We start from the raw sequence: 24,332 nt of genomic DNA, 5'->3' as shown, positions 1-24,332 counted from the left end.
TTACTACCAGAACATCACGTAAGTTTATTTCAGATGTAACAGCAATGTTAAAATCAACAAGTTTAAATCTTAACTGCACCAAGTAAACTCAGCTATTTAAGTATTTTTAAAGTTATTCCCTCCAAAAAACTGAGGGAGCTTTTCTTTTCCACCCCATATGTCATGGTTTCCCAATAGTTCTATTTTTGGAGGACTTTCAATTGATGAGTAAGCCGCTTTGGGGATATTTCAGAACTTCTTTCCCCAAATGAAAACTAATCTGGACAAATTATATATTGCATAGATTTCTCTGCAGATTCTTTTCTTTAGAACCTAAATGCAATTACCATACAATATAATGTTTATCTATTTGTCCTACAGAAAAAAACTATCTGCCCTGAAAAATATGATGGATATATCCTGTGATCTTCCAGTTAACAGAATTGTTTTACCTCAATGATAATTTTTATCAAAATAACCAACTGAACATGGGACATTATTTCAGTCTTTACTGACTCATAGGCACATGAACTAGTGCCCAGCTTCTACCTCTTCTACATCCTCCTCCTCCATAAGTGGATGGAATTATTTCATGTAAGTTTGATGTAGGACAATTCACCCTTTACAAACACTTAGAATTTAGGTTAAAGTCAGTGACTAGTGTGGAAAAAGAAACACTAAAATGATAGGGAGCCTACACACTCAATTCAAAATTTAATATTTTTTCCTCCATAAATAATATGTACTTAATTGTCATGAGGCAGCTATTCGGTTTTCATTAACCACATTCAGGGATACATTCATAGGACTGATTAGATAGTCCAGGTGAAATGGTTATAGAAATAGAGGCAGTGTCATCTCACAAAACTCATTTATATATCAAAATCTATTTTGATATGCGAAGTTTACAAAAAGGCTGAATCTTCAAACTAATTATGCCTTCTGTAACTCAAGCACTCTTCTCTTGGCAAGAGCAAGCTGAAGCTTATCCATGAAGGTAAAGGTGCTTAATGCTAAACTTTTCTTCTAAGCTTAGATTTGGACTGCTTAAGAAACTGATACCCAAGAAACCAGCATGGTCTTTCTACATTTTTACTATCTTAAGATTATAACCCTATGAACTCATTTATCAACTATCTTCCTTTTCTATATTATTCTTGGCACTCAACTAAGACTGCTGAAGTTTATTGTACCTTGTATTTTTACATTCTCAAGTAAGAACTTAAGATTATAAAATGTGCATAAACATGGTGTAAAATAATTTTGTCATTCAACATATTTGAAGAGATGAAACTTTTATGCCAGAATTTACATAAGAGGATAAATATTACGAATCAATCTTCCTTTTAAAGTCAAATAACAGAAAATTCAAGCTCTGTGCATTATTTTAAAGTCTAATGAAAACATTTCTTGGGCCACCAGTATTGGCAATGTAGAAAATTTTAAATATTGGAGATGGGATTATGGAGGAAAACATGAAAATTTCAGATGTCTTCTATCTTACAAAAAGTTATCGACCCGTCAAAGCCACTCCCTATGTGCCAGGAAACGATCTAGCATAAACCAGTCCTGTCAGTAGAGGAGGTCACAGTGACATTTGCGTTATTAACACTTCTAGACTTCTACTTTTTCCAAGAATAGAAGCAATATGTTTAATAATTCTCCCACCCCCAAATCCTTAAACTCAATATCACAGGCACAGAATGTAAGCAAATCTGGGATGTTCTCCAACAGATAAGCAATTAGCACAGCTATGTTATTCTCAAAAATACTGTCTAGATATTCCTTCCTCTAAAATCAAATGCTCAGTGGCCACACTTCTAACAGTCTGCATTAGCTGACATTAAATGCATTTGTTGTGCCACAAGTCCATCTAAGCTTCCTTTTAGGTATTTTTTAATATGTCCAAGAGACAACACCTGCTTCAGGTTTATTTAGGGGCATTGACCTATAAGGACATCAACTCCATTTTTAAGGTTTGACTAACTATTGTGGATTTACTGAAGAAAAAGGACAGGAGAAAAAAAAGCAAATCACAACAAACCTCTTTAGGTCAGTTAAAGGCCATTATCTCTAGCTGGGACATTAAAAAAAATTAATCTCACCAGCCCACACTCCAAAAGTTAATGCCACTTCTAACAATCAACAGCAGGAAAAATAAACCTGCTAACAACCAGCCCATTCATTAGCAAAAAGCAGTTTAACTCAAATGCTGAGACCAAAGTATAATACTACCTACTCAGACTGTCCCACCCACCGTCAGCCACCAGCGAGGAAGGAAGAAATAACTGCTTAACAGAACAAAATAAGCTTAGTATTTCTTACAAGGATAACAATGGTCCAACTCCTGAGAAAATACTCAGAAGGACAAAAGGTGGAGTGAAGGCAATGTACAGGGATTAGTATCCCACAGAATCTTGAAAACCCCAAAGTACCACGAACACACTAAACTTGTCTATGAGTTAGAGAACAAGATATTGCTGCTGCTGCTTCTCGTCCTCTGAAATATACAATATTTTGTAGGCTCTGCCCTTCAATGTGAAAGCAGGACATTAAAAAAAAAAATGAAATTGACACTCAAGTTTTTGGGACCATATATCTTAACTGTGAAACTAAACAGACCTATACCTTCTCCTTCCTACAATCAAACCACCTCACAAAAATAAGAAAACTAAAACAATCCAAACATGATTAATAAGTCCTTAAAAGTTTAAAACTTTTAGAGGAAAGGGAAGGAAGTTTTGAAAGGAGGAAACACAAGAACAAGGAAGGGGGAAAGGCTTAAAAGAAAGGGGGGGGAATCAATGGGCCTCTCTTTTATTTGGCGACAAGCAAGTGCAAGAAAGTTCATCTGTAATTTGTTCAGTTGTCTGTCTTTTGCACATCTGCGTTCTGGCCAGAAGGGACTTTGAGGTTTTTCTGCAGCACATGAGCATCAGCGGGCTCTATTCTCTTATAGTAGTTCTTCTTTGTCTCAATAATCTCAAAGCCAAACTTTCTGTAGAAGTCAATTGCAGACTCATTGCTGATCTGGACATGCCTGAGATACAAGAGGGTATCGGAAAAAAAAAATTAAGATTCCATCAGCTTTTATGTGTCCTCCACAGATAGCTACTGGTTGGAGCTGGAATACTGCAGACATTTGTTAGACTCTCTTTACAATTACTAGCTATCAACAAAGATTAAGTATTCATTACAGAGAAACTTTGATGACAAATTTATACTTCTAACCTAACTCTTAATCTAACATTTGGAAGACAGCTAGCTGAGATCAGGAGATGCAGGAACAGCGTTTATTCTTAAAATCAAGAAAGGTTAAAGTATCATAACATTTTTTATTGCAAGAGGAGAAAAGGTTCCTGTAACTAAAAGTGCGTAAATAACTATAGGGATGATTCAAAGACCACAGTAACACATTAAAAAACAAACAAACAAAACCTAGGGTCTCAAATGCCTGAATATATCTTTCTGATTGATAAAAAACATGTTAGATTTTGAAAATAATTTGTGCTTTCTCAATTACTCCTCAAAACAGCATTATATAATTTAATCTCTCCCAATGCCAAAGTGAAAATGAGAATAATCTCAATATCTGTATTATAAAGAATCCACATAGGGAACTATATTCAATCTCCTGGGATAAACCATAATGGAAAAGAATATTAAAAAAGAACGTATGTATGTGTATAAGTCACTTTGCTGTACAGCAGAGATTGGCACAGCATTGTAAATCAACTATACTTCAATGAAAAAAAAAAGAAAAAAAGAATCCATAGTTGCCATCTTAGCCTTACTCTTAAGATTCAAGTATAAATCAGCTAGGTACTCTCTGATTTTGATGATTAAATTCTACTACTAATGAGCGTGTCACTGAGAGCCTTGAACAAAACTCAGAGTGTAAACAGATGGCATGATAAAAGTAGTATTAATGGTATTAATTTCTTAAATTCTGAAGATTTGAGTTTTAATCTTGGTTTCACATATGTGACTTTGGAGCTCCCACCCCAATGTAATAAAGCAAAACAAGAATGTTTTATCGCAGGTTCCTTATCTATTATTAAAACAAACTTCGTTAACTACCACTTCCATGGTATTTCCAAAAGACAATAAGTGACCAGATTTTAAATTTTCTAGTAAAGATTTCTATTGCCAATTTATTAAATTCTTTAGATAAGATCATTAAATATGACTTTACTTACAGATAGATGTTGTCAAAAGTGCCATCTTTTTCACAGATGTTTAAGACATGATTTAACATTTTAGTTCCTATTAACAAGACAAACAACAAATAAGTAATCTCATAAAAATCAATCTTTAAACTAAACATCTTACTGAGTCCTAATAGAATTTGAGGTAAACACCAGACATCCTGATTTTCCACCATTTTTTTCTCTCTACACTACCTGCTGTGTTTAAAACTGCTAGCAGACAAGCAATCTTTATATACAGCCCTTCCAGGAAGAAGGAAAACAGAAAAAGCAAAAGGGTAGTATTAGTAACAAATCTATTTATATATAGGGCTTTCAATCGAATTATGTTCAATTAACATATAAAACAGTTCTTTTCCACCTTACTTTATATAATTCAGTAACCCTTTCCCAGTATTCCTAGAAGAAATATTGCCTTAGTGGGGTCAGGAACAGTACCAATGTATTTATGCTTCTTTAAAGAAAAAAACAAAACCAAAAACCACAAATAATTTTACCTATTCCTAGCCTTCGGTATGGTGCCAGACATCCTAGTGTCATGATGTAAAGTCTCTTCTGATTCTGTGAATGATCCACCCTACAGCATACTGCACCTACTGCAATATCGTTGAAATAGGCTGCCAAGGAAAATATAAAGATACAAAGTTTAGCAGACAGAATAACACATTTTACTGAATCTTTCCCTACCCTCATACAACGACTAAATTGTTATTAGCATTAATTAAATTTTATCAGCTACTCTGAGTATCAATAGCCTCAAAAATATCCTATACCTTAAGAATTTAAGACCCCTCTTAAATATGAGAAAACACAGACACAGCCTAAATAAGAAAAGATATTTAGCATTTCCGTTTGAAATTCAAGTATTTTATTTTATCTTGATTTTTCTCAGAACCTGGATCACCCCCATTTCCTCACTTGTAAGACAAGGAGATTAAATCAGTTAACTCTTTTTTGCCCTGATATTAAAAACTAGAGGTCAAGAACATGAATAAACAAATGAAGGGAAGAAGAAAAACCGTATCATACCAAGTTTTGCTAGCTCGCCAACCTCCAGCACATCCTTATAGAACTTGTCATTGTAGCTGACTGGGAAGATCACCTGGTTTAATCTCTTCAACTGCTTAATATTGTGTGGTGTCACATCTCCCAGCTCGATCCGGCTACTGGAACAAACCAAAATGTACTCAATAAAATATAATTAGCTTCATTTGTTAAGATGGACATATTAAAAGGGTACCAAGTCTTTTTTACATGACCGATAAATCCAACCCTTTCACAGTAACCTTACACTCCTATGAAGATCACCATTTATAAGCAGATTTTGCCAGTCATTCCATCCGGGTTCCAACTCCTAGCTTTCATACAATTGTATACATTTAGAGACAAATACAGTAAACAACAATTACTAAGAAGGCCAGAATAATAATCTACATACAAATGCTGAAATTTTCAGAAAAATTTAAAGACATCTATTACTGATCAAAAAGACTGATGATACCTAATTGGCAAAGGGGTGGCAAGTAAGATATTTATACTCTGTTGGCAGGGATGTAAATAGATACAACATCTCTGGAAGACAATCTACAACTATGTACTAAAAAGCCTAAAAAGTACACCTCCTTTGTCAAAGTATCCCCACTCTAAGAATTTATTCTAAGAAAATAATCAAAATATGCAAGGATCACGTGTATTCTAGCCACTGGACACAGGAACCACATACACCAGAGTCACAGAGGGTGGCGACCAAATCCAGATTCCTGGACGCCCCACCCCCACCCCCTTCAGAAGCAGAGTCTCTGGAAATGGAACATGGGAATCTACATTTCAGAAACAAAACAAAACCAAACAAACAAACAAAACAAACCCCAGCTTGAAAACTACTTATCAAGAACACAACAGTAGCATTGCTAAGTAACCATACTTAACCAAAACAATCGGTTCCATGGAAAAAGGGATAACCACTAAAAAGTGTCAGACTCATAGTAATAAAGTTGATTTGCCTATAGAGCTGTCAACAAATTTTTAAGCGCTCAAATCAATCTCACCACCACATGCTAAAGGTTGATCAAAAGTGACAAGACAAACCTGAATAGCAACTACACAATTTTTCTTCCTATTACCACCAGCACTAACATTTGTAGAGTTGCTTATATACACTATTTGCCTTCTTAAAAACCTTAACACACCTGAAACTAACACAACATTGTTAATCAACTATACTCCAATATAAAATAAAAAGTTTTAAAAAAATTAAAAAAAATCTTAACAGTGGGTCATAAAAACATTTAAAGAAAACAATGTCATCCGCCTGCCAATGCAGGGGACACGGGTTCAATCCCTGGTCCGGGAAGATCCCACCGTGCACCACAACTATTGAGCCTGCGCTCTAGAGCCCGCGAGCCACAACTACTGAGCCCACGCACCACAGCTACTGAAGCCCGCGTGCCTAGAACCCGTGCTCCGCAACAAGAGAAGCCACCACAATGAGAAGTACACACATTGCAACGAAAAGAAGTCCCCACTAGCCGCAACTAGAGAAAACCTGAGCGCAGCAACGAAGACCCAATGCAGCCAAAATATAAATAAATTTAAAAAATAGTATCTTATTAAAAAAAATTGTCAAATCAAACTAAAAATGAGTTCAAAAATAAACAAAACAATCTGATGCCAACCAAGCAGCTAGAAAATGACGTATGTCCTACCACTAGGTGCTAGTTCCACATCACAACTGCATTAGTCAATAGCAGGAAAATGCAAACAATGCACCCTAATTAACCATTTACATCACATGCACAGAGGTTTTGAAAACTCTGTTAGAGAAATGACTAAACAAGAAAGCTAATTATCACACTTTTATAATGGTTAAAAAAAAAAGGAAAAAAAAATCTGAGTGTCCACCATTAGGGGACTGGTTAATTAAATAAAGCATGATACATTTACATTAGAAAGACATTGATATATTCTTTCCTGGGGATATATATATATGTATCTCCAACTTTTGTTAACATATAGAAAAATGTTTAAAAGCATATTCAAACAATGTGTGGTTTGTGGATAATTTTTATAACAATGTTCTCTGAAATGTTAATAAGATAATCAGAAACCAACAGAATGTATTACAGTTCTTAAAAAACAAAAAAACCTGATTACATACCAGTATACTCATTTGGAACTTTAGCCTTCCTGCCTCAATTATTTCATTTGTATGCTACTGTTTTTTATTATTCACTATTGTGACCGACCACCCTTGTATATCTTGCATGTCTTTTATCTTTGGCCGCATTGGGTCTTCGTTCCTGCGCGTGGGCTTTCTCTAGTTGCCACGAGTGGGGGCTACTCTTTGTTGCAGTGCACAGGCTTCGCAGTGCGCGGGCTTCTCATTGCGGTGGCTTCTCTTGTTGCGGTGCACGGGCTCTAGGCGCGTGGGTTTCTGTAGTGGTGGCACATGTGCTCAGTAGTTGCGGCGCATGGACTTAGTTGCTCCATGGCATGTGGGATCTTCCTGGACCAGGGATTGAACCCGTGTCCCCTGCATCGGCAGGCGGATTCTTAACCACTGCGCCACCAGGGAAGTACTGAGCCATGTCTTCTTTACTAGATTACATCTCATTCACAGAAAAACTTCCCTTTTCATTAAAGCACACTCTGGCTTTCTCTTCTTTAAGGCTGAGGTAAATGACATTTCACCTTAAAATACAGGGATCACATCTTACCTGCACAGTCTATTCTTTTTTTTAAAAAAAGATTTCCTCCCACTTAATTAATACATCCATCACCTACCTTTTTTTTTTTTTTGGTGAGAACATTTAAGTTCTACTCTCTTAGCAAATTTAAATTATACGATACGGTGTTATCAACTATGTTATACTTTGGATTCTCCGAACTTATTCACCCTACAGCTGAAAGTTTGTACCCTTTAACCAACCTTTCCCTATCTTCCCCACCTGGAAACCACTTTTCTACTCTCTAAGAGCTTGACTTTTTTTTTTTTTTTTTAAGATTCCACATACAAGTAATATATGCAGTATTTGTCTTTCTCTATCTGGCTTATTTCACTTAACCTAATGCTACTCTTTAGTATTGTACCACAGATTGGGTGCAGTAATTTATTTTAAATATCAGATAGTTTATTATATTGATTATATTTAGAACACACCATTTAAAAATTAATCCAGGGGAATTCCCTAGCGGTCCAGTGGTTAGGACTCCTCGCTTCCACTGCAGGGGGCACAGGACCGATCCCTGGTTGGGGAACTAAGATCCCACATGCCACACGGAAAAAAAAAAAAAAAAATTACTCCACTGCACTCAAAAGCCAGTCTCTGTATTTTAATAGTGATTGAAAAATTACATCATGAAATCTAATAGTAAACAACAATAAAGGAAAACTTCAGAATCTAGGAAGTTAAGTTTCTAGATAATAAGTGAAAGAACTTGAGTTTTTAAGAGTTTAAGAATAATTTCTAGGTAATTACCATGCTTCAAGTATATGTATAAGTTTTAAAAGGATAATAACTAGGTATTTCATGACTTCATACAGAAGGAAAAAGTGGTCATGGTGCAGTATGGTAGACTGAAACTAATAAAAGGTAACTACTAAAAAAATTTCCATTAGGGTGGGCAGATCAAGACTAAATACAAAATACAATATTGAATCATTAAGGAATAAGCAGCTTAATCTTTCCATGCCTAATTTAAAAAAACATGTCTTGATTTAAAAAAAAAAAAAACAAAAAAATAAACCCAACACCATAGAAATGAGTTAGACATATACAGTCTTCCAATATTCTTCCATGCACATATATACTGACAAGTTTTAAAACAGAATTGGAATACTGTGAGTATTTTTTGGTAGCTGTTTAAATTTAAGAAAGAAATTAATCAAGTTTGATTTTTTTTAATTGAAGTACAGTTGATTTACAATATTGTGCCAATCTCTGCTGTACAGCAAAGTGACTCAGTTTTATACATATATACATTCTTTGTTTAATATTCTTTTCCATTATGGTTTATCCCAGGAGACTGGATATAGTTCCCTGTGCTATACAGTAGGACATTGCTGTTTATAATCAATTTTTATTATTACCAGACTGTCAGCATATGCTAGAAACAGAATTTTAAAATGTCTATTAAATATAACTTTGTCAGCAAAATTGACCTTCAGATACAGTTTAACTTTCCTGAACATGATATGTCTGATTGAAACGGAACACTTCTGTAATCCTGATCACTTAGCTCCAAATTATTCTAAGATGTGGATATTCTAAATATATCAGAGTAATATCATCAACTTGTAAATATAATTCAGTAAAGAACGTGTAGTACCAAAGGCATAAACATAGAGAGTTATGTAGAAATGTCAAGTAAATTAGAACATCATTTGACTGTAAACAACCAAAAAGCTTTTAGAAGTTAAAAGAACTTGATTAGAAAATTAAATAATAGAGATTTTAAGAATTCCATCATGAATCTAAAATTTTCTATAGTTCTTATGAACATAATAGTTGCCTATTCAAAGCATAAATCAGTTCTACTTCAATAAATATTTCAACACCTATGTGCTAACACCTGGAATGCAAAGGAGTTTACATTCATGTATTCCCCAAACCACAGGCAGTTTGCTATGGTAAAACAAAGTATGCTTTGTGTAAATGTGGAAGCCGGGGTTGGAGAGGAGCGCCTTGCACATCAAGATGGTACTTCATTGTCTTCTCTACATTCTCTCGGTGACCTCAATCTATATATAGTCTTATGGATTTAATGCTGCCAACTCCCAAATTTCTGTCTCTAGCCTAGAAATCACTCCTAAATGCCAAAGCATCTCTAGTAGACAGCTCAAATTAAACATATCCAAAACTAGCTATCTGATCTTCCCCGCAAAATCTGCTTCACCTGTAGCTTTCCCTATCTCAGTTGGTGGCCTTTCCATTCTTGGCTGCAAGTTTGCTCTCTCACCTCCTTTAGGTCTGTTCAAATGATATGTCAGGAAGTCTTACTCTGACACACCCTTTTTTTCCCTTATAATATTCTTGATAGGTTTTGTTATCAATAAGGTTTGTTGGCCTCAAAGAAAGTTTGGAAGTGTTTCTTCTTGCTCTTCAGTTCTGTCAATGCTTGCTTCTGTATTTTCAAGTTATGTTATTAACAGCATAAATATTTGGGACTGTTATGAGTTGATGAATCGATCCTTTTATCATTTTGAAATGTCCCTCTTTGCTGTAATATTTCTTGACTTAAAGTCTACTTTATCAGTACAGACACACTGTTTTCTTCTAATCAATGTTGCATGGTGTATCTTCTACCACCCTTTACTTTGAACGTCTGTGGCCTTATATTTAAAGTGTCTTTTTATAAACAGCAAATGCATAAGAGTCTTGTTCCTTTAATTTGGTAATCAGAGTATTTAGTCTGTTCAGATTTAATATAATTATTGTTGTAGTGTATTCAAGTCCACCAGCTTGCAATTTTCTAATTTGTATCAACTATTAGTTGCTCCTTTATTTTCCAGCCGTTTTGGCGGGTCAATTTACTTTCTTTGGAAAAAAAAAATTTCTTTCTTAGCTAAAACAAAACAAAAAAAACTTTTAAAAGTTCACATAAACTTTTTTTTTTGGCTGCATGGCTTGTGGGATCTTAGTTCCCCACCCAGGGATCGAACCCAGGCCCACAGCAGTGAAAGCACCGAGTCCTAACCACTGGACCACCAAGGAATTCCCTATATAAAATTAACTTCAGGCGTATAGTTCTGAGTTTTGACAAATATGTATAGTCACCTAACTACCACAATTATCAAGAAACACAATGGTTCTATCACCCCAAAAGTCTCCCACATGACCCTTTGCAGTTCAGCTCTACCACCACTCCCAGGCAACCATTAATGTTTTGTTTCCCATAGTTTTGCCTTTTCAAGAATACCACATTAAAAAAAAAAAAAAAAAAAAAGAATACCACATAAATGGAATCACACAATACATTCCCATTCGCTTGGCTTCTTTCATTCAGCACAATGCCTTTGAGATTCACCACACTACTGTATCAACTTCATTCCTTGCTATTGCTGAGTAGTACTCCATTGTATGGATGTACCATGGTTTATACTTTTGTTGAAGGGCATTTGGGTGTTTCCAGTTTTTGGAGATTATGAATAAAGCTGCCACAAACAATTTCTGTACAGGTTCTTGTGTGAACATAAGTTTTTCTTTCCCTTGAATAAACACGTAGGAGAGGGGATACTGGATCATTAGTTAAGTGTACGAGAGTTTCAGGTGTTCTGCATCCAAACCAGTGTTTGGCACTATCAACTTTTAAAATTTATGCCATTCTAATAGGTGTGTACTGACATTTCACTGCGGTTCTAATTTGCATATCCCTAAATAATGGTGAACATCTTTTCATGTACTTCTTTGCTACCCATATTATCTTAGTTGGTGGAGGTGCTGTTGAAATCTTTTGCTCTTAAAAAAATCCTGGGTTCGAATTATTGAGATTTAAGTTACTATGAATACATGCCCTTTGCGAGTTATGTATGTTGCAGAGGATTTCTCCCAGTCTGTGGCTTTTTTCATTTTCTTAACAGTGTTTTTCACACAGCAGAAGTTATACATTTTGATGAATTTCTTTGTGGATCATGATTTTCAGGGTACTATCTAACAAATCTTTGCCTAACCCAAGGCCACTAACATTTAGATGTTTGTTTTCTTCTAGAAGTTTTATTACATTTAGGTGTATGAGTCTCATCCCCTTACATCCCTCTCATTTATTTTTCTCTTAAACAGCCTTCTTGAGGTATAATTTACATACTATAAAATTCACCTATTTCAAGTGTACAATCCAATGGTTTTAAACTATTTATAGGGTTCTGAAATCATCATCTCAATTCAGCTTTAGAGTACTCACATCACACCCCCAAAATCCCTTGTGCACAGCTAAGATAAATCCCCTTACATACTCCAAGCCAGCCACTAAATCTACCTTCTTTCTAAAGACTTGCCATTTCTGAACATTTCATACAATAAATGTGATCTTTTGGACTAGACTTCCTTCACACAGCATAATGTTTTTGAGGTTCATCCATATTGCAATTTGTGTCAGTAGCTGAACAGTACTCCATTGTATGAATATACCACATTTTGTTTATCCATTTACCACTCGATGGGCATTTTAACTGTATTTACTTCCTGGCTATTATAAACAATGCTGCTATGATTACTGCATACAAGTATGTGTGCAGACATAGGCTTTAGTTTTTTTCTGGTAGATACCTAGAAGTGGGGCTGCTGGGTCGTATGGCAAATATGTTTCACTTTTTTTTTTTTAATTGGAGTATAATTGCTTTACAATGTTGTGTTAGCTTCTACTGTACAATGAAGTAAATCAGCTATATGTATACCTACATCCCCTCCCTCTTGGACCTCCCTCCCACCCCACCCATCTAGGTCGTCACAGAGCACCAAGCTGAGCTTCCTATGCTTTATAGCATGTTCCCGCTAGCTATCTATTTTATGCATGGTAGTGTATATATGTCCATCCTTATCTCCCAGTTCATCCCACCCACCTCTCCCCTGCCCCGTGTCCACATGTCCGTTCTCTACGTCTACGTCTCTATTCCTGCCCTGCAAATAGGTTCATCTGCACCATTTTTCTAGATTCCACATATATGCGTTAATATATAATATTTTTCTTTTTCTGGCTGACTTCACTCTGTATGACAGACTCTAGGTCCATCCACATCTCTACAAATGACTCAATTTCATTCCTTTTTATGGCTGAGTAATATTCCTTTGTATATATGTACCACATCTTCTTTTCCATTCATCTGTCGTTGGACATTTGTTTCCATGTCCTGGCTATTGTAAATAGTGCTGCAATGAACACTGGGGTACATGTTTTACTTTTTAAAGAAACTGCCTGTGGTAGGCAGAATAATGGCCCCCAGAGACTGTCCATGTTCTAATCTCAGGAACCTTTAATATGTTATTTTACATGAAAAATGGGCTTTGCAGATGTAAGACCTTGAGACGGGAAAATTAACCAGGATTATCTGGGTGGGCCCCCTGTAATCACACAGGTCCTTAGGAGTCAGAGAAGATGTGATAAAAGCAGAGACAAGAAAGACTTAAAGATGCTCTGCTGCTGGCTTTGAAGATGAAGGCTCATGAACCAAGGAATGCAAGTGGTCTTAGAAGCTGAAAAGGCAAGGAAACATATTATCATCTTGAGCCTCTAGAAGAAACACAGTCCTGTTGTATCAGTTTCCCAGAGCTGCCTTAACAAATTACCACAAACTCAGTGGCTTAAAACAACAGAAATGTATTCTCTCGAAGTATTGGAGGCTGGAAGTCCAAAATCAGAATGTCGGCAGGGCCATGCCCTCTAGGCTCTGGAGCAGAATCCTTCCTTGCCTTTGCCAGCTTCTGGTGGCCTCAAGTGTTTCTTGGCTTGTGGCAGCATAACTCTAATGTCTGCCTCTATCTTCACATGGTCTTCTGTGTGTATGTATGCTCTCTTCTTCTTATAAGGACATTAGTCATTTAGGGCCCACCCCAATTGAGTGTGACCTCATCTTAATTACATCTGCAAAGACCCTATTTCTAAATAAGGTCACATGCTAAAATTTCAGGTAGACAGGAGTCACTATACATACCAACATCTTGATTTTAACAGAGTGAAACCCCTTTCAGACTTTCGATCTCAGGAACAAAGATGATACATTTGTGTTGTTTAAGCCACTAAATTTGTAGTAATTTGTTACAGTAGTAAGGGAAAACTAATATGTTTCTAAACTGTTTCCCTAAGTGGCCAGACCATTTACATTCCCATTAGCTATGTTTTAGGGTTCCAGTTTCTCCAGATCCTCACCAATGCTTTTTACTGCCTTTCTGTTTATAGCTATTCTAGTGATGTGAAGTGATAATCTCATTTCAGAAGTAAAAGAGTAGGAGCCCATAAAAGTGTCTGAGAAACAATGTTCAAGAGAGTAGGGATAAATCTGGAGAAGCAGTGTCGTAAAATCCAAGATTGGGTTCCAAACTTGGCTATACACCAGAATCATTTTGCGGTTAAAAATTCAAATTCCTACATCCTACTCTGGAATCTTTACTTCTGTAATAAAGCTTGTTCTTTTAACCATACAAAATTAAACACCCACTTTAATCAAGAAACTTCCTACTGCATGTGTGTAAATTTCTAAATCCAAGGAGTCTGGTAAGGGAAATAGAGACTAAAGACAGACATAGAGAAGTGGAATAGACCACTGCAAAAAAAATAAACTATATGATCAGAGTGGGTTTCCATAAAATGTTAATCATTTCCCCATAAAATGTTAATCATTTCCCTTATGCAAGCAGTACAGTTATGTTACACTATAGCTTTAATGTTTGTGACATAACTGGTATCGAGGAGCTATGACTCAAACTCAAATCAGCCTAACTCTGAAAGCTGGATTTTTTAAATCACTACACTGACTGCTTACTTCAGGTAAGATTTCAATATAATTTAACAATATAGACTATTTTTAATTTATCGGTTCAAGATCTCTGTTCTGTAGATAAGCCCCAAATTCCTGGCCTAAAAGTCAAATCAGCCATGTGGCCACATCTACTTGACTCAACAATTTTTTGTTTTTCCAAATTAACTTGGTTGCTAATATTTAAATCAGAAGATTTTACATAAAGCCTACGTTTCTTGTTTTACTCATTTACCTTATCTGCTTGGTCCCAGGTCCTGGGTTCCTGCTGGCACTAGAGTTCACAACTCTAACTAAAAAACTGAAGACAGTAGTTATTAAAGAAACTAAATTATTCTCTTAGCTCAAGTAAATTCACGTGACATGTTATTTTTTCTTGTTTTTCAAATCCATAACAAACTCTAACGCATCTTCATACCAAAGTTTTGAGGTTAAGGATCTAAGGGGGGGGACAGACTCATACAGCACAAGCACCCACAGAAATGTGAACCAAGTCCTTAGATCTGGAAAACACAGCTACTTGCCTCCTACTTTTAGAGAGTAGCACCACAAGATTAGCCTGTTACTCAGTCAAATCTCAGATAACCTTTGCACTTAGAATATGGTAGTAGGAAACCTTTACCCTTGGCTTATGGTGGTATCAAGTGGTATGATAAAATGGGAAAAGTATTTAGTACAGCAACATCAGATAATAAGCACTCAAATGTTTCTAGCTTTTAAGGGTAATGTCAATTATGGCCATAATTACAAAAACAAAATTTAGTGGCAATATTCTGAAAGGCCACAAGATGGAGATACGACTACACAAAAGTGGGTCTTTCTTGTGCAAAGTCTGACTGCTAAAGTTACATAGCAAAAAGAGGAAATGATGTATAGAGAAAGCTTAAATCCTTTATACTTTTTTTTTAATATAAATGTATTTATCTATTTATTTATGGCTGTGTTGGGTCTTTGTTGCTGTCCACGGGCTTTATCTAGTTGCGGCGAGCGGTGGCTACCCCTCATTGAGGTGCGCGGGCTTCTCACTGTCGTGGCTTCTCTTGTTGCAGAGCACCGGCTCTAGGCGCGCAGGCTTCAGTAGTTGTGGCTCATGGGCTCTAGAGCGCAGGCTCAGTAGTTGTGGTGCACGGGCTTAGTTGCTCTGCAGCATGTGGGATCTTCCCGGACCAGGGCTTGAACCTGTGTCCCCTGCATTGGCAGGTAGATTCTTAACCAGTGTGCCACCAGGGAAGCCCCAAAGCCTTTATACTTTAGATGGGTATTTAAGTGCACCCTGGCACAAAATTTTAACTGTCTGGTCACTTCTTACGAAGAGTGTTTGATCTGGAAGGGACCTTAGAACCACTGGCTCTCTTCCCCTTCATTTTGCAGATGATGGAACTGAAGCCCAGAGACAGATGTGCCTGTAGTTATACAGTCAATTATCAATAAAGCCAGAATCAGGCCTATGTCTACGAATTCCATTATAGTGCAAGGTTAGCCACACCATATGACTTCCCTCAAAGGAGTCATCTTTACTTCTCAAGGTTAAGAGAGAGAGAAATACCCAACATTTATCCAAGGTGTACTGATAAAGGACTTTTGCATAAAATTTAAGTCTTTTAGCAAGGATCAAAGTATGCCCATGGTCCTTTGATTAAAAATTTCAAGGGGCTTAGACTTAATTTTTTCTTAGCTAGCAGTAATCTGGTTCTCAACTCTTGCCTTCAAGTAAATTACATGAAAGAGCGACTCCTCTAAAGTATAAATTCCTAAAACCTAAAAGTAAGCCCACTCAGCATTTATCAAAGCACAGCTTAAATACTAACTGATCATGAGGCCTTAACCTGTCATCCTGCTGAGATTTCCACCTCATTTGAACTATATTACAGTTGTACTCTTCCAAGGCACAGAATTTCTGCACTGCTATAAGCGTCTGTTTTCGAACCTTACTTCTTCTACTGAACTACAAGACTTAGGGCAGAACCTCAACTATTTCAAGGACTGCTAAATTACTTTTAGTAAATCTAAGAATCTCTAGGACCTTAGTAAAACCGATGAGCTCTTTCATTTCATCTAGATTTTAGAGCAGTTTCTCAATCTTGGTACTACTGATATTTAGGGCTTGATAATTTTGTTGTGAGGGGTTTCCTGGAGCACTGTGGGATGTTTAGCAGCATTGCTAGCCTTACCCACTAGATGTCAGTAACCATCCCACCCCACTGTGACAACTAAAAACGTCTCCAGACATTGTCAGATGTCCGGAGTGGGGTGGGAGGTGTACCGCTGGTTGAAAGTCACTGTTCTAGAGGTTTAGCAGGTATCAAAAAAGCAGTGGTGGGTGAATCAGTCCTCCAAGCTGTGTGACTGCAAGTATCAGGTGTGTAAAAATCTCAGTAATTATTTGTTTGGGTACTAGAAATGCTAAACACACACACAGGGACACAATATACTCAAGGTTATACCTAAAAAAGAATAAAATTATCCTTTGAAAAATTTTTCCATCGTTATCTATATGTTCAATTAGGAGAGCCCCTTCCCAGCTATGGCTCTTCCCCTACTACTACCTAAACACTGATGTTTTTACTTACAAATCTCTGAATTCAAGCACATATTTCCAACGGCTTACTGGCTATCTCTACAGGAATCACAAATTCAACACGTCAAAAACTGAACTAATCGTTCTCTATAGGAAATCTGTTCTCTACCTTTAAGAACAGCTCCATCATTCATCCAATACAGACACTGAGCTTTAGATGTACTCTAACATCCCATTTTAATCCCTGGTACTTCTGCCTCCCAACTAACTTTATAACCTGTTCCTATACCCTTTCTCTTAGCAGCATGGTTCAGGCCATCATTTCAACCCCTCATTTCAACACATATTTTAATAGCCTAATAAAGGGGAATAAGACTAGAGCCAAGGAGACAAAGCCATCACAATACAGTCAGAATAATCCTTCTAAAACACAAATCTGACCACTTAACTTCTCTGCGTAAAATCTTTCAAAAAAGTTGCACATAATCTACCAAATAAAATTCAATTAGCCCTTCATCACCTAGCTGTGGCCACTGGCCTAGCCTTCTCCCCACCACCCCCCCATTGCTTTTTGGCCATATAAAACTACTCAAAAACCCCACCACCCAACAAGCTTTCTTCCCTTCTTGGCCCACCTCTATATGCTTTATACTATATTTACAGATACATTAGTAGAGTATGGATACTATCTTAGAGCTACCGGGAGGATTAAATGAGACTATTGCCTGGCACATTGCCTTAACAGTGCCTCCTCTGTAAAAGGTAATAGTGGCATGGGGAAGGGATGGGAGAGCAGGTCCCAAAAAGCAGACACAAGAGCAAAATGAAGAGAGCAGCTTAAAAGAGAACAATTCAAATATGATTCCAAAGTTTTGTTTCTTGGTATCATAGAAAGCTAGAGCTGACAGAGACCAGGAATGGCAAACATGCGACACACATGCCATTAATAATCAATGACATCACTTGTTTTCCCCACAGTCTGAGAACTCATCAAAGCTATCAACAGACTAAATATAATACTGATAAGATACTATCAACAGATTAGAACTGGCACAAGAACTCAAACCTTCAGCCTTTCCTATTCAGGTTCAAGCTGTTCTCTTTAAAGACAAAGAAATGAGGGAATTCCCTGGTGGTCCAGTGGTTAGGATTCGAGTGATTTCACTGCCGGGGCCTGGGTTCAATCCCTGGTTGGGGAACTAAAGATCCCACAACCTGCAAAAGAGACAAAGAAATGAGGGCCCAGAAGCCAAGAAACTTATTAGTCAGTGTCCCTACTACTGCTATTATTGGTGGCACACTGAACTATAAAATGTGGTTGCTTTTAGTTCAAATGCCTTTTGCATTGTAGTAAATCTCCTTTTTGAAGATAAATTATGCTACAAATAACAAACTCTACATTCTGGGGGGTGGGGGGCATCCAAATATTTCCTTAAATATATCTTAGTTTTCTGGAAGGAGAAATAAGAAATGTTTAAAATGCATACAAATGGCCAGTAAAAGTGGGAAATGTCCAACTCCACCAAGTAATCAACAAGAAAGGAAGAAAGAAAGAAAGGCCATTTATCACCTAATCAGCAAAGTAAAATTAGAATTAAGGGTATATGGGTATATGTCCTCAAAACCAACTTGTCAAGAAACTATTAGTTATTTCTATCATTTTAGGAATGCTCAATGTATGCCACTCATCGCAGACAAAGGTAATTTACACCACCCGTCACTGAAATGGCAGCCACAATGTCTTCCTCCATTTCCTTTAAGTTTCTGCAAGTGCTCCTCCCTTTCTCCATCAGCCCTTGAAGAAGAGAAGGGCACTCTCATACACTGCTGGCAGTATAAATTGTTACTATCTTTCTGGAGGTCAGTTGGCAACAAATATCAGAGCTTTAAAAATGGCAGTACTTTCTGATCCAAAAAATTCTCCTCTAGTGAATTATTCAAAAGAAATAATTAAGGATGTGTGTCCAGTAGTTATACAAGCAAGCATTCTGCTCTACCGAAGACTGAGAGGAGAGGTCTGAACTTGGGAAACAAAGTTTTCCCTTAAGAACAGCTTTAGCAATGACAGAGGTAGAATACAGGCTGTACTAGCTCAGGCAAGGCAAATACATACTTCCAATTACCCCTTCATTTACCCAGAGGATATGACTGGATTATAATATCTTAATCGAAAACCAGGAGTGGTTACCACAGAGGTATAAACAGCCACACACTATGTGTTGTCCCACAGTTGAAACATTTACCATCCAGGAACTAGATCCTAAGGGAAGAGATCATGTTTTAGACAAATTTGTTTTTTTCAGGGTCTAGCACAGCACCGTCCAACAGAAATATAATTCGAGTCACTTATGTAATTTAAAAATTTCTAGGTCCAGGGGTCAAATCCCTGTTAAAAAAAACTTTTTTCCCCTAATATCTACACTAACAAGGCAAAAAGAAACAGCTGAAATCATTGCAACATGTAATCAAAATGAAATTTAATCATGACCTTTTAAAAAAATCTTTTTTTTCATACTAAGTCTTTAAATCCAGTGTACATTACACTTACGGCACATCTCAATTCAGATGGTAATTTTCCTTGGAAATGTTTTATCTGTACTTATATTTCATAAAATTTACAGTGGATTCACATATCCAAGTTGTTCGAAACATACATAAAAATTGTCCAACAACTGACATTTTAATTCAGCTCCTCAGTAACACAAAACACATTTCAACTGCTCCACAGCCAACCATAGCTAGTCACTACTGTATTGGACAAGACAGGACTAACGTTCTGCTAATACGTCAGGCATTGAATGAATGTAAACAGCAGATGATGGAAGAGAACAGCTCAAGAGAAAGGAGTGTTCTGTGATAGCACAATTAAACAATTTTGTAGTTATTAAACTATAATCATACAATTCTCATTCTATGATGGGAAGGATGTTTCTATTGATTACTACTGGTATTCTAAAGGTTTCTGTAGGCTGCACTTTCAAAAAAAGAGAAAAGGACAGCCATTTAAATAATTGAGAAGGTGTATCTTTTCAGATGGCACAAAGCTGGAAGCCATAGCTAATACCTAGAAGCGAAAATCAGGAGTCAAAAGAATTTCTACAGACCAAAAGAGAGGATTTAGCAAAGTGAAATTTAATATAGATATTAGTTTGGTCTGGCAAAAGCACTGGCTTTGAAAGATAATGCTTTATGAGTGCCTTTTAAAGACCTTTTCCAACCCACAAATTCTTGATTATTGTGCATTTTGTTCAGAACTTTACCAACAGCTGTCCACAATTTGGGGAAGAAATCACAAGACTGATGGCAACACAGCATTACTCACCAATGCACACATCTGTACTGGTAGCAGATATACTTTTTAAATTATACAGTTGATTATATTTACAGATAGATGCAAACAGCTGATCTTATGATTTATGGTGTTGTTGTACCTGCTCATCTACATATTGAAATAGATATTGCAGTTTACTTTCCTTTTATTCTCCTTTATATTAGTTAGGATATTAATTTTTTTAAATTATGGTACAGACAGGTTATATTTTATATGAATTCATCTGAACAAAGCAAGGGAACGTTACAAAGTATTTGTTAAAATCCAGTAACTTAATCAACATCCCACAAATCATTGGCTTCACAGAAGCAAGGAGTATGAATTGCAGTTTTACACAAGTTCCCGAATTCTATATACTTCAGCCTTACTGACTTTTTTTGTTTTTGGGTTTTTTTTTCCCCTGACAAAAACAGCAATAAAACCTTTAAAGAAAAACCTTTTATTGACGTATAAGATACACTTGGTAAAGAGCACAAATCTTGTTACAGCTCAATGATTTTATACGTATGTATACACCTCTGCAACCAATACCCAAGGCAAAGATACGCAATGTCTCTAGCACCTCAGTAAAGTTATTTGTGCCCTTTCCCAGTCCATAAACTGTCAGAGGTAACCATTATTTTCTGAGTTCCTCAACAAAGATTCATTTCTACTTGCAGAATCTTACATTTTAACACTTCAATTAGGAAACTACACTGTTCTATATACTATATTATTGCTGTCATCTTTACTTTGTTCACATGTATTCACATCTAGTTAAAGACATCTTTATTAGAATTCACACCTCTTTGCTACAATTGAAGGGCAAATGGATTCAGTTTTACTTTCTATTATATCGACTAATTACACTGCCATCTCATTTCAGTCATGGCCGTGTACAGCACACCTTCTTGCTTGAATATCACCCTCCCTAAAAGGGAACAGATAAAAATAATCAGCTTACCATCCACAAATTCAACCTATAATGTCCCTGGTTCATAAAAACAAGCAACCTCAGTACAAGGGACGTAACATCTCATAATATACTTCAAATTTCTAAACCATGCATACAAATGCATGCAGTAATTAACAACTGGACGTTTATCTACTATGGAGGAAAGGCAAATACATGCCAATACCATGGAATGTCCTACTAATAAAAAACTAAGTAAAAGTATGAAGAAAAACCCAGGTAAAATAGTTAAGTCTTAAAAGTTTCAAAACGATAGACAATATAGGCAACGATGTAAAATATTGGAACAGCAGACTGATTCAGAGTGAGGAGTTCTGCATGTTTTCAATTTTAGATATTTGTATTCAATTTACAGTCCAATTAGCTCAATATACAATAAAACGCTTAGCAAATAATATTTCGTACAAAAACCACATAATCAGGACCACTGTTTCATTTTCACAGGCCTTCATAAACCAAGAGTCAGGACTATAACACTGACTACATTGTACACGGTGATACAAATCTTTGAACTCAAGAACCTTAAAATCTTTTAAATAATATCCACTGTCTTCATTTGTTCAGTGCCTTAAGGGCAAGACTAACAAATGAAAAAAATTTTACAGTCCCATCTTACCTGGGAGTTAGTTCACCTTAGAAGTTAAAGGGAGTATTCCTCTGAAATCATCTTACAAGTTTACCATTAAGAACATGATCTTAAGCTCCCAATAGTAAGAGGTGACAGGAACTAGACTTAAGGACTCTACATTTTAGGCATAGTTGCTGGCTTAAGGTTACAGATTCAATAACTATAGATTTCCTCTAAATTTGACCAGTTACTCATTTCTGGAGATTGGCCTCCATCAGTTTGTTATACATAAAATAACCATTTTAAATAAAAAGATAATTGCCTCATGAGTATGTTAACTGAAGGCAGATTATTTCTATTGCCAAGTTAGTATCAGGAAGAGCATTACATCCTAGGCAGACTGAGCTAGACCAAAAGATTTTGGATCCAAACATCCAGAATAATTCCTTGGAGGCACTCGTTTATAAATCCATGCACAATCTCAACACCAAGAACTCTTCAGCCTCATTTTTATTACTTTAACAAAGACAAATAAGTATTGAGTGCCAATGAGAACACAAAAACAAGTAAGAGACAGCATCCATACTCAAGGAAAAAAAAAGAGATAAATCTCGCCAAGTTATACTGGATCATATACAAAACAGCCAAACTTCCTAGATCACGATTCAAGTGCAGCACATACTTCAAATACCCCTCAATTAGTATCCTGATTACAACTCTTTAGAACTTGATGCGAACTAATGCAGGTACTGTGAAATTTTCTTCATGATTTCTAAACTTGATACAAAACACGCAATTCGACATTACAGTGCATTCTCAATATTTAAAGCAAAATCAGAGTAAGGAATCACACTACAGACCTTCAAATTAAACTTTCTTGGACCTCTTCTGCGACCTCAAACACATATACACACCGAAGTAATATACAGACCCTTGTTTTAGGCAGTATGAGATTACTTCGAACACTGACTTCTACTTCATCTTCAAAAGGGCTGCTAAACAGTCTGAAAGGCTTTGCTAACTCAAAACACAGTTACAATTCTTTAACTGACCTGCTGTCGTAGAAAACACTCCGCACCTCAGAAAACTTTTAACACTGATTAAGATGCCATTTCGTTCTCTAAGGAGGGTAAAGGCAAGCTTCAAAACGGCTCACTCCGTCAATATGTTAAAACACCGTGTTAGGTAATTAATACTTTTAACAGTATGCAATTTAATAGTAAGATGACATCTAATCCAAATGGAAATAGTCGAATCAAAATAATCCCTAACTTTGTCCAAGAGGGAACCCGTGAAAGAATATTCACTTCGCCAAACCCCTAAAGAAAGCTTCCTAGGAACCCAGGACCCCCTCGCGGCACAAGGGCAACAGTAAACGGCTGGAGCAATAGCTCCACCTACTGATCAGCAATACTTCCTTAAACATTTTGGCACCCCAAGTCTTCAGTGCTCACGCTCTCCCCCCCTCCTCCACTCGCTCTGACCCAACCCAAATCCAGTTGAGTCACTAGCTCTTAATACTCCTTTCCATGCTCTTTATTCCAATTCCTGCTCCCTCCAGAAGGTTCTGCATCGCTTCCAAGTGTGAATAAACCCGAAAGGTGTCGAAGACCACAGTTCTCAGTGTCGAGCCGGGATCTGAAGAGGACAACCAGACCGCTTCACTCGGAGTGGCGGGCCGGGGGTGGCTCCGCCGTCCGCTCCCGGGCAAGAGGCCCCAGGCGCCTCACGACAGCTTTTCCTCGCCGCTCCACTCAGCAGCTGGTGTGCACTAAACCCGCACTCGTCCTCCGGGCCCAAACCCTAGGTTCCCCGGGTCTCGCCCGCCAACAGCCGGAGCCGAGCCTCCGCCCCCTCCATGAGCAGAGAAGCCCAGAAACCTCCCTCCGCCGGGTCTCCGCCCGGAGTCTCTCCCTTCCTTCGCAGCCCCTCTCCCCCGCCGGTCGGGCCCTGCCCGGCTGCCCTTCCTCACCCTTTCATCTTCCCCGCCTGCTGAGGCCGTTGTTACCACAGATATCAACGCCGTTGTCGTCGCCGCCCTGAGCTCTCCACGCCCTCAGCTCGGGCCACTCCACCCCGCAAGCCGGCCTCCTCGCTTAGGGCAGGGAGCTGAGCGGGTGACGGAGGCCGCGAGAGTCGAGCGCGGCCCTGCGTCTCCAGAGGGGGCGGGGGTGCCTCCCGCCGCCGCGCTGGTGCCGCCGCTTCTCCACACGTGCACACGGGGCACTCTCCTCCCGCCCGCCGCCACCGCAGCCGCCAGCCAGACCCGCCGCCGCGCTGTGACCTTTCACCCCGCCCCCTCTGCGCG

General features: G+C 37.6%; 1 protein-coding gene across 2 annotated transcripts; it reads right to left on the bottom strand.

The window, feature by feature from the left end:
- On the bottom strand, positions 1-24,312 carry NAA50 (N-alpha-acetyltransferase 50, NatE catalytic subunit). 2 transcript variants are annotated; one of them, XM_068546730.1, is made up of 5 exons: positions 23,997-24,312; positions 5,217-5,353; positions 4,685-4,804; positions 4,179-4,245; positions 1-3,019 (listed from the first exon to the last, which is right to left on the bottom strand). In XM_068546730.1, exons 1-5 carry the CDS (start codon positions 24,002-24,004, stop codon positions 2,842-2,844), a joined length of 510 nt encoding a protein of 169 aa, XP_068402831.1. In that variant the 5' UTR covers positions 24,005-24,312; the 3' UTR covers positions 1-2,841. The 2 variants fall into 2 exon arrangements, with proteins under 2 accessions (XP_068402831.1, XP_068402832.1); XM_068546731.1 differs by having other exon boundaries at positions 5,217-5,350.
- Between the last annotated feature and the right edge of the window lie 20 nt (positions 24,313-24,332).

Source organism: Eschrichtius robustus, chromosome 6 (genome assembly GCF_028021215.1).
Source record: "Eschrichtius robustus isolate mEscRob2 chromosome 6, mEscRob2.pri, whole genome shotgun sequence".
In the NCBI taxonomy this organism is placed as follows: Eukaryota; Metazoa; Chordata; class Mammalia; order Artiodactyla; family Eschrichtiidae; genus Eschrichtius; species Eschrichtius robustus.
This window is presented reverse-complemented; position numbering and strand designations above follow the sequence as displayed.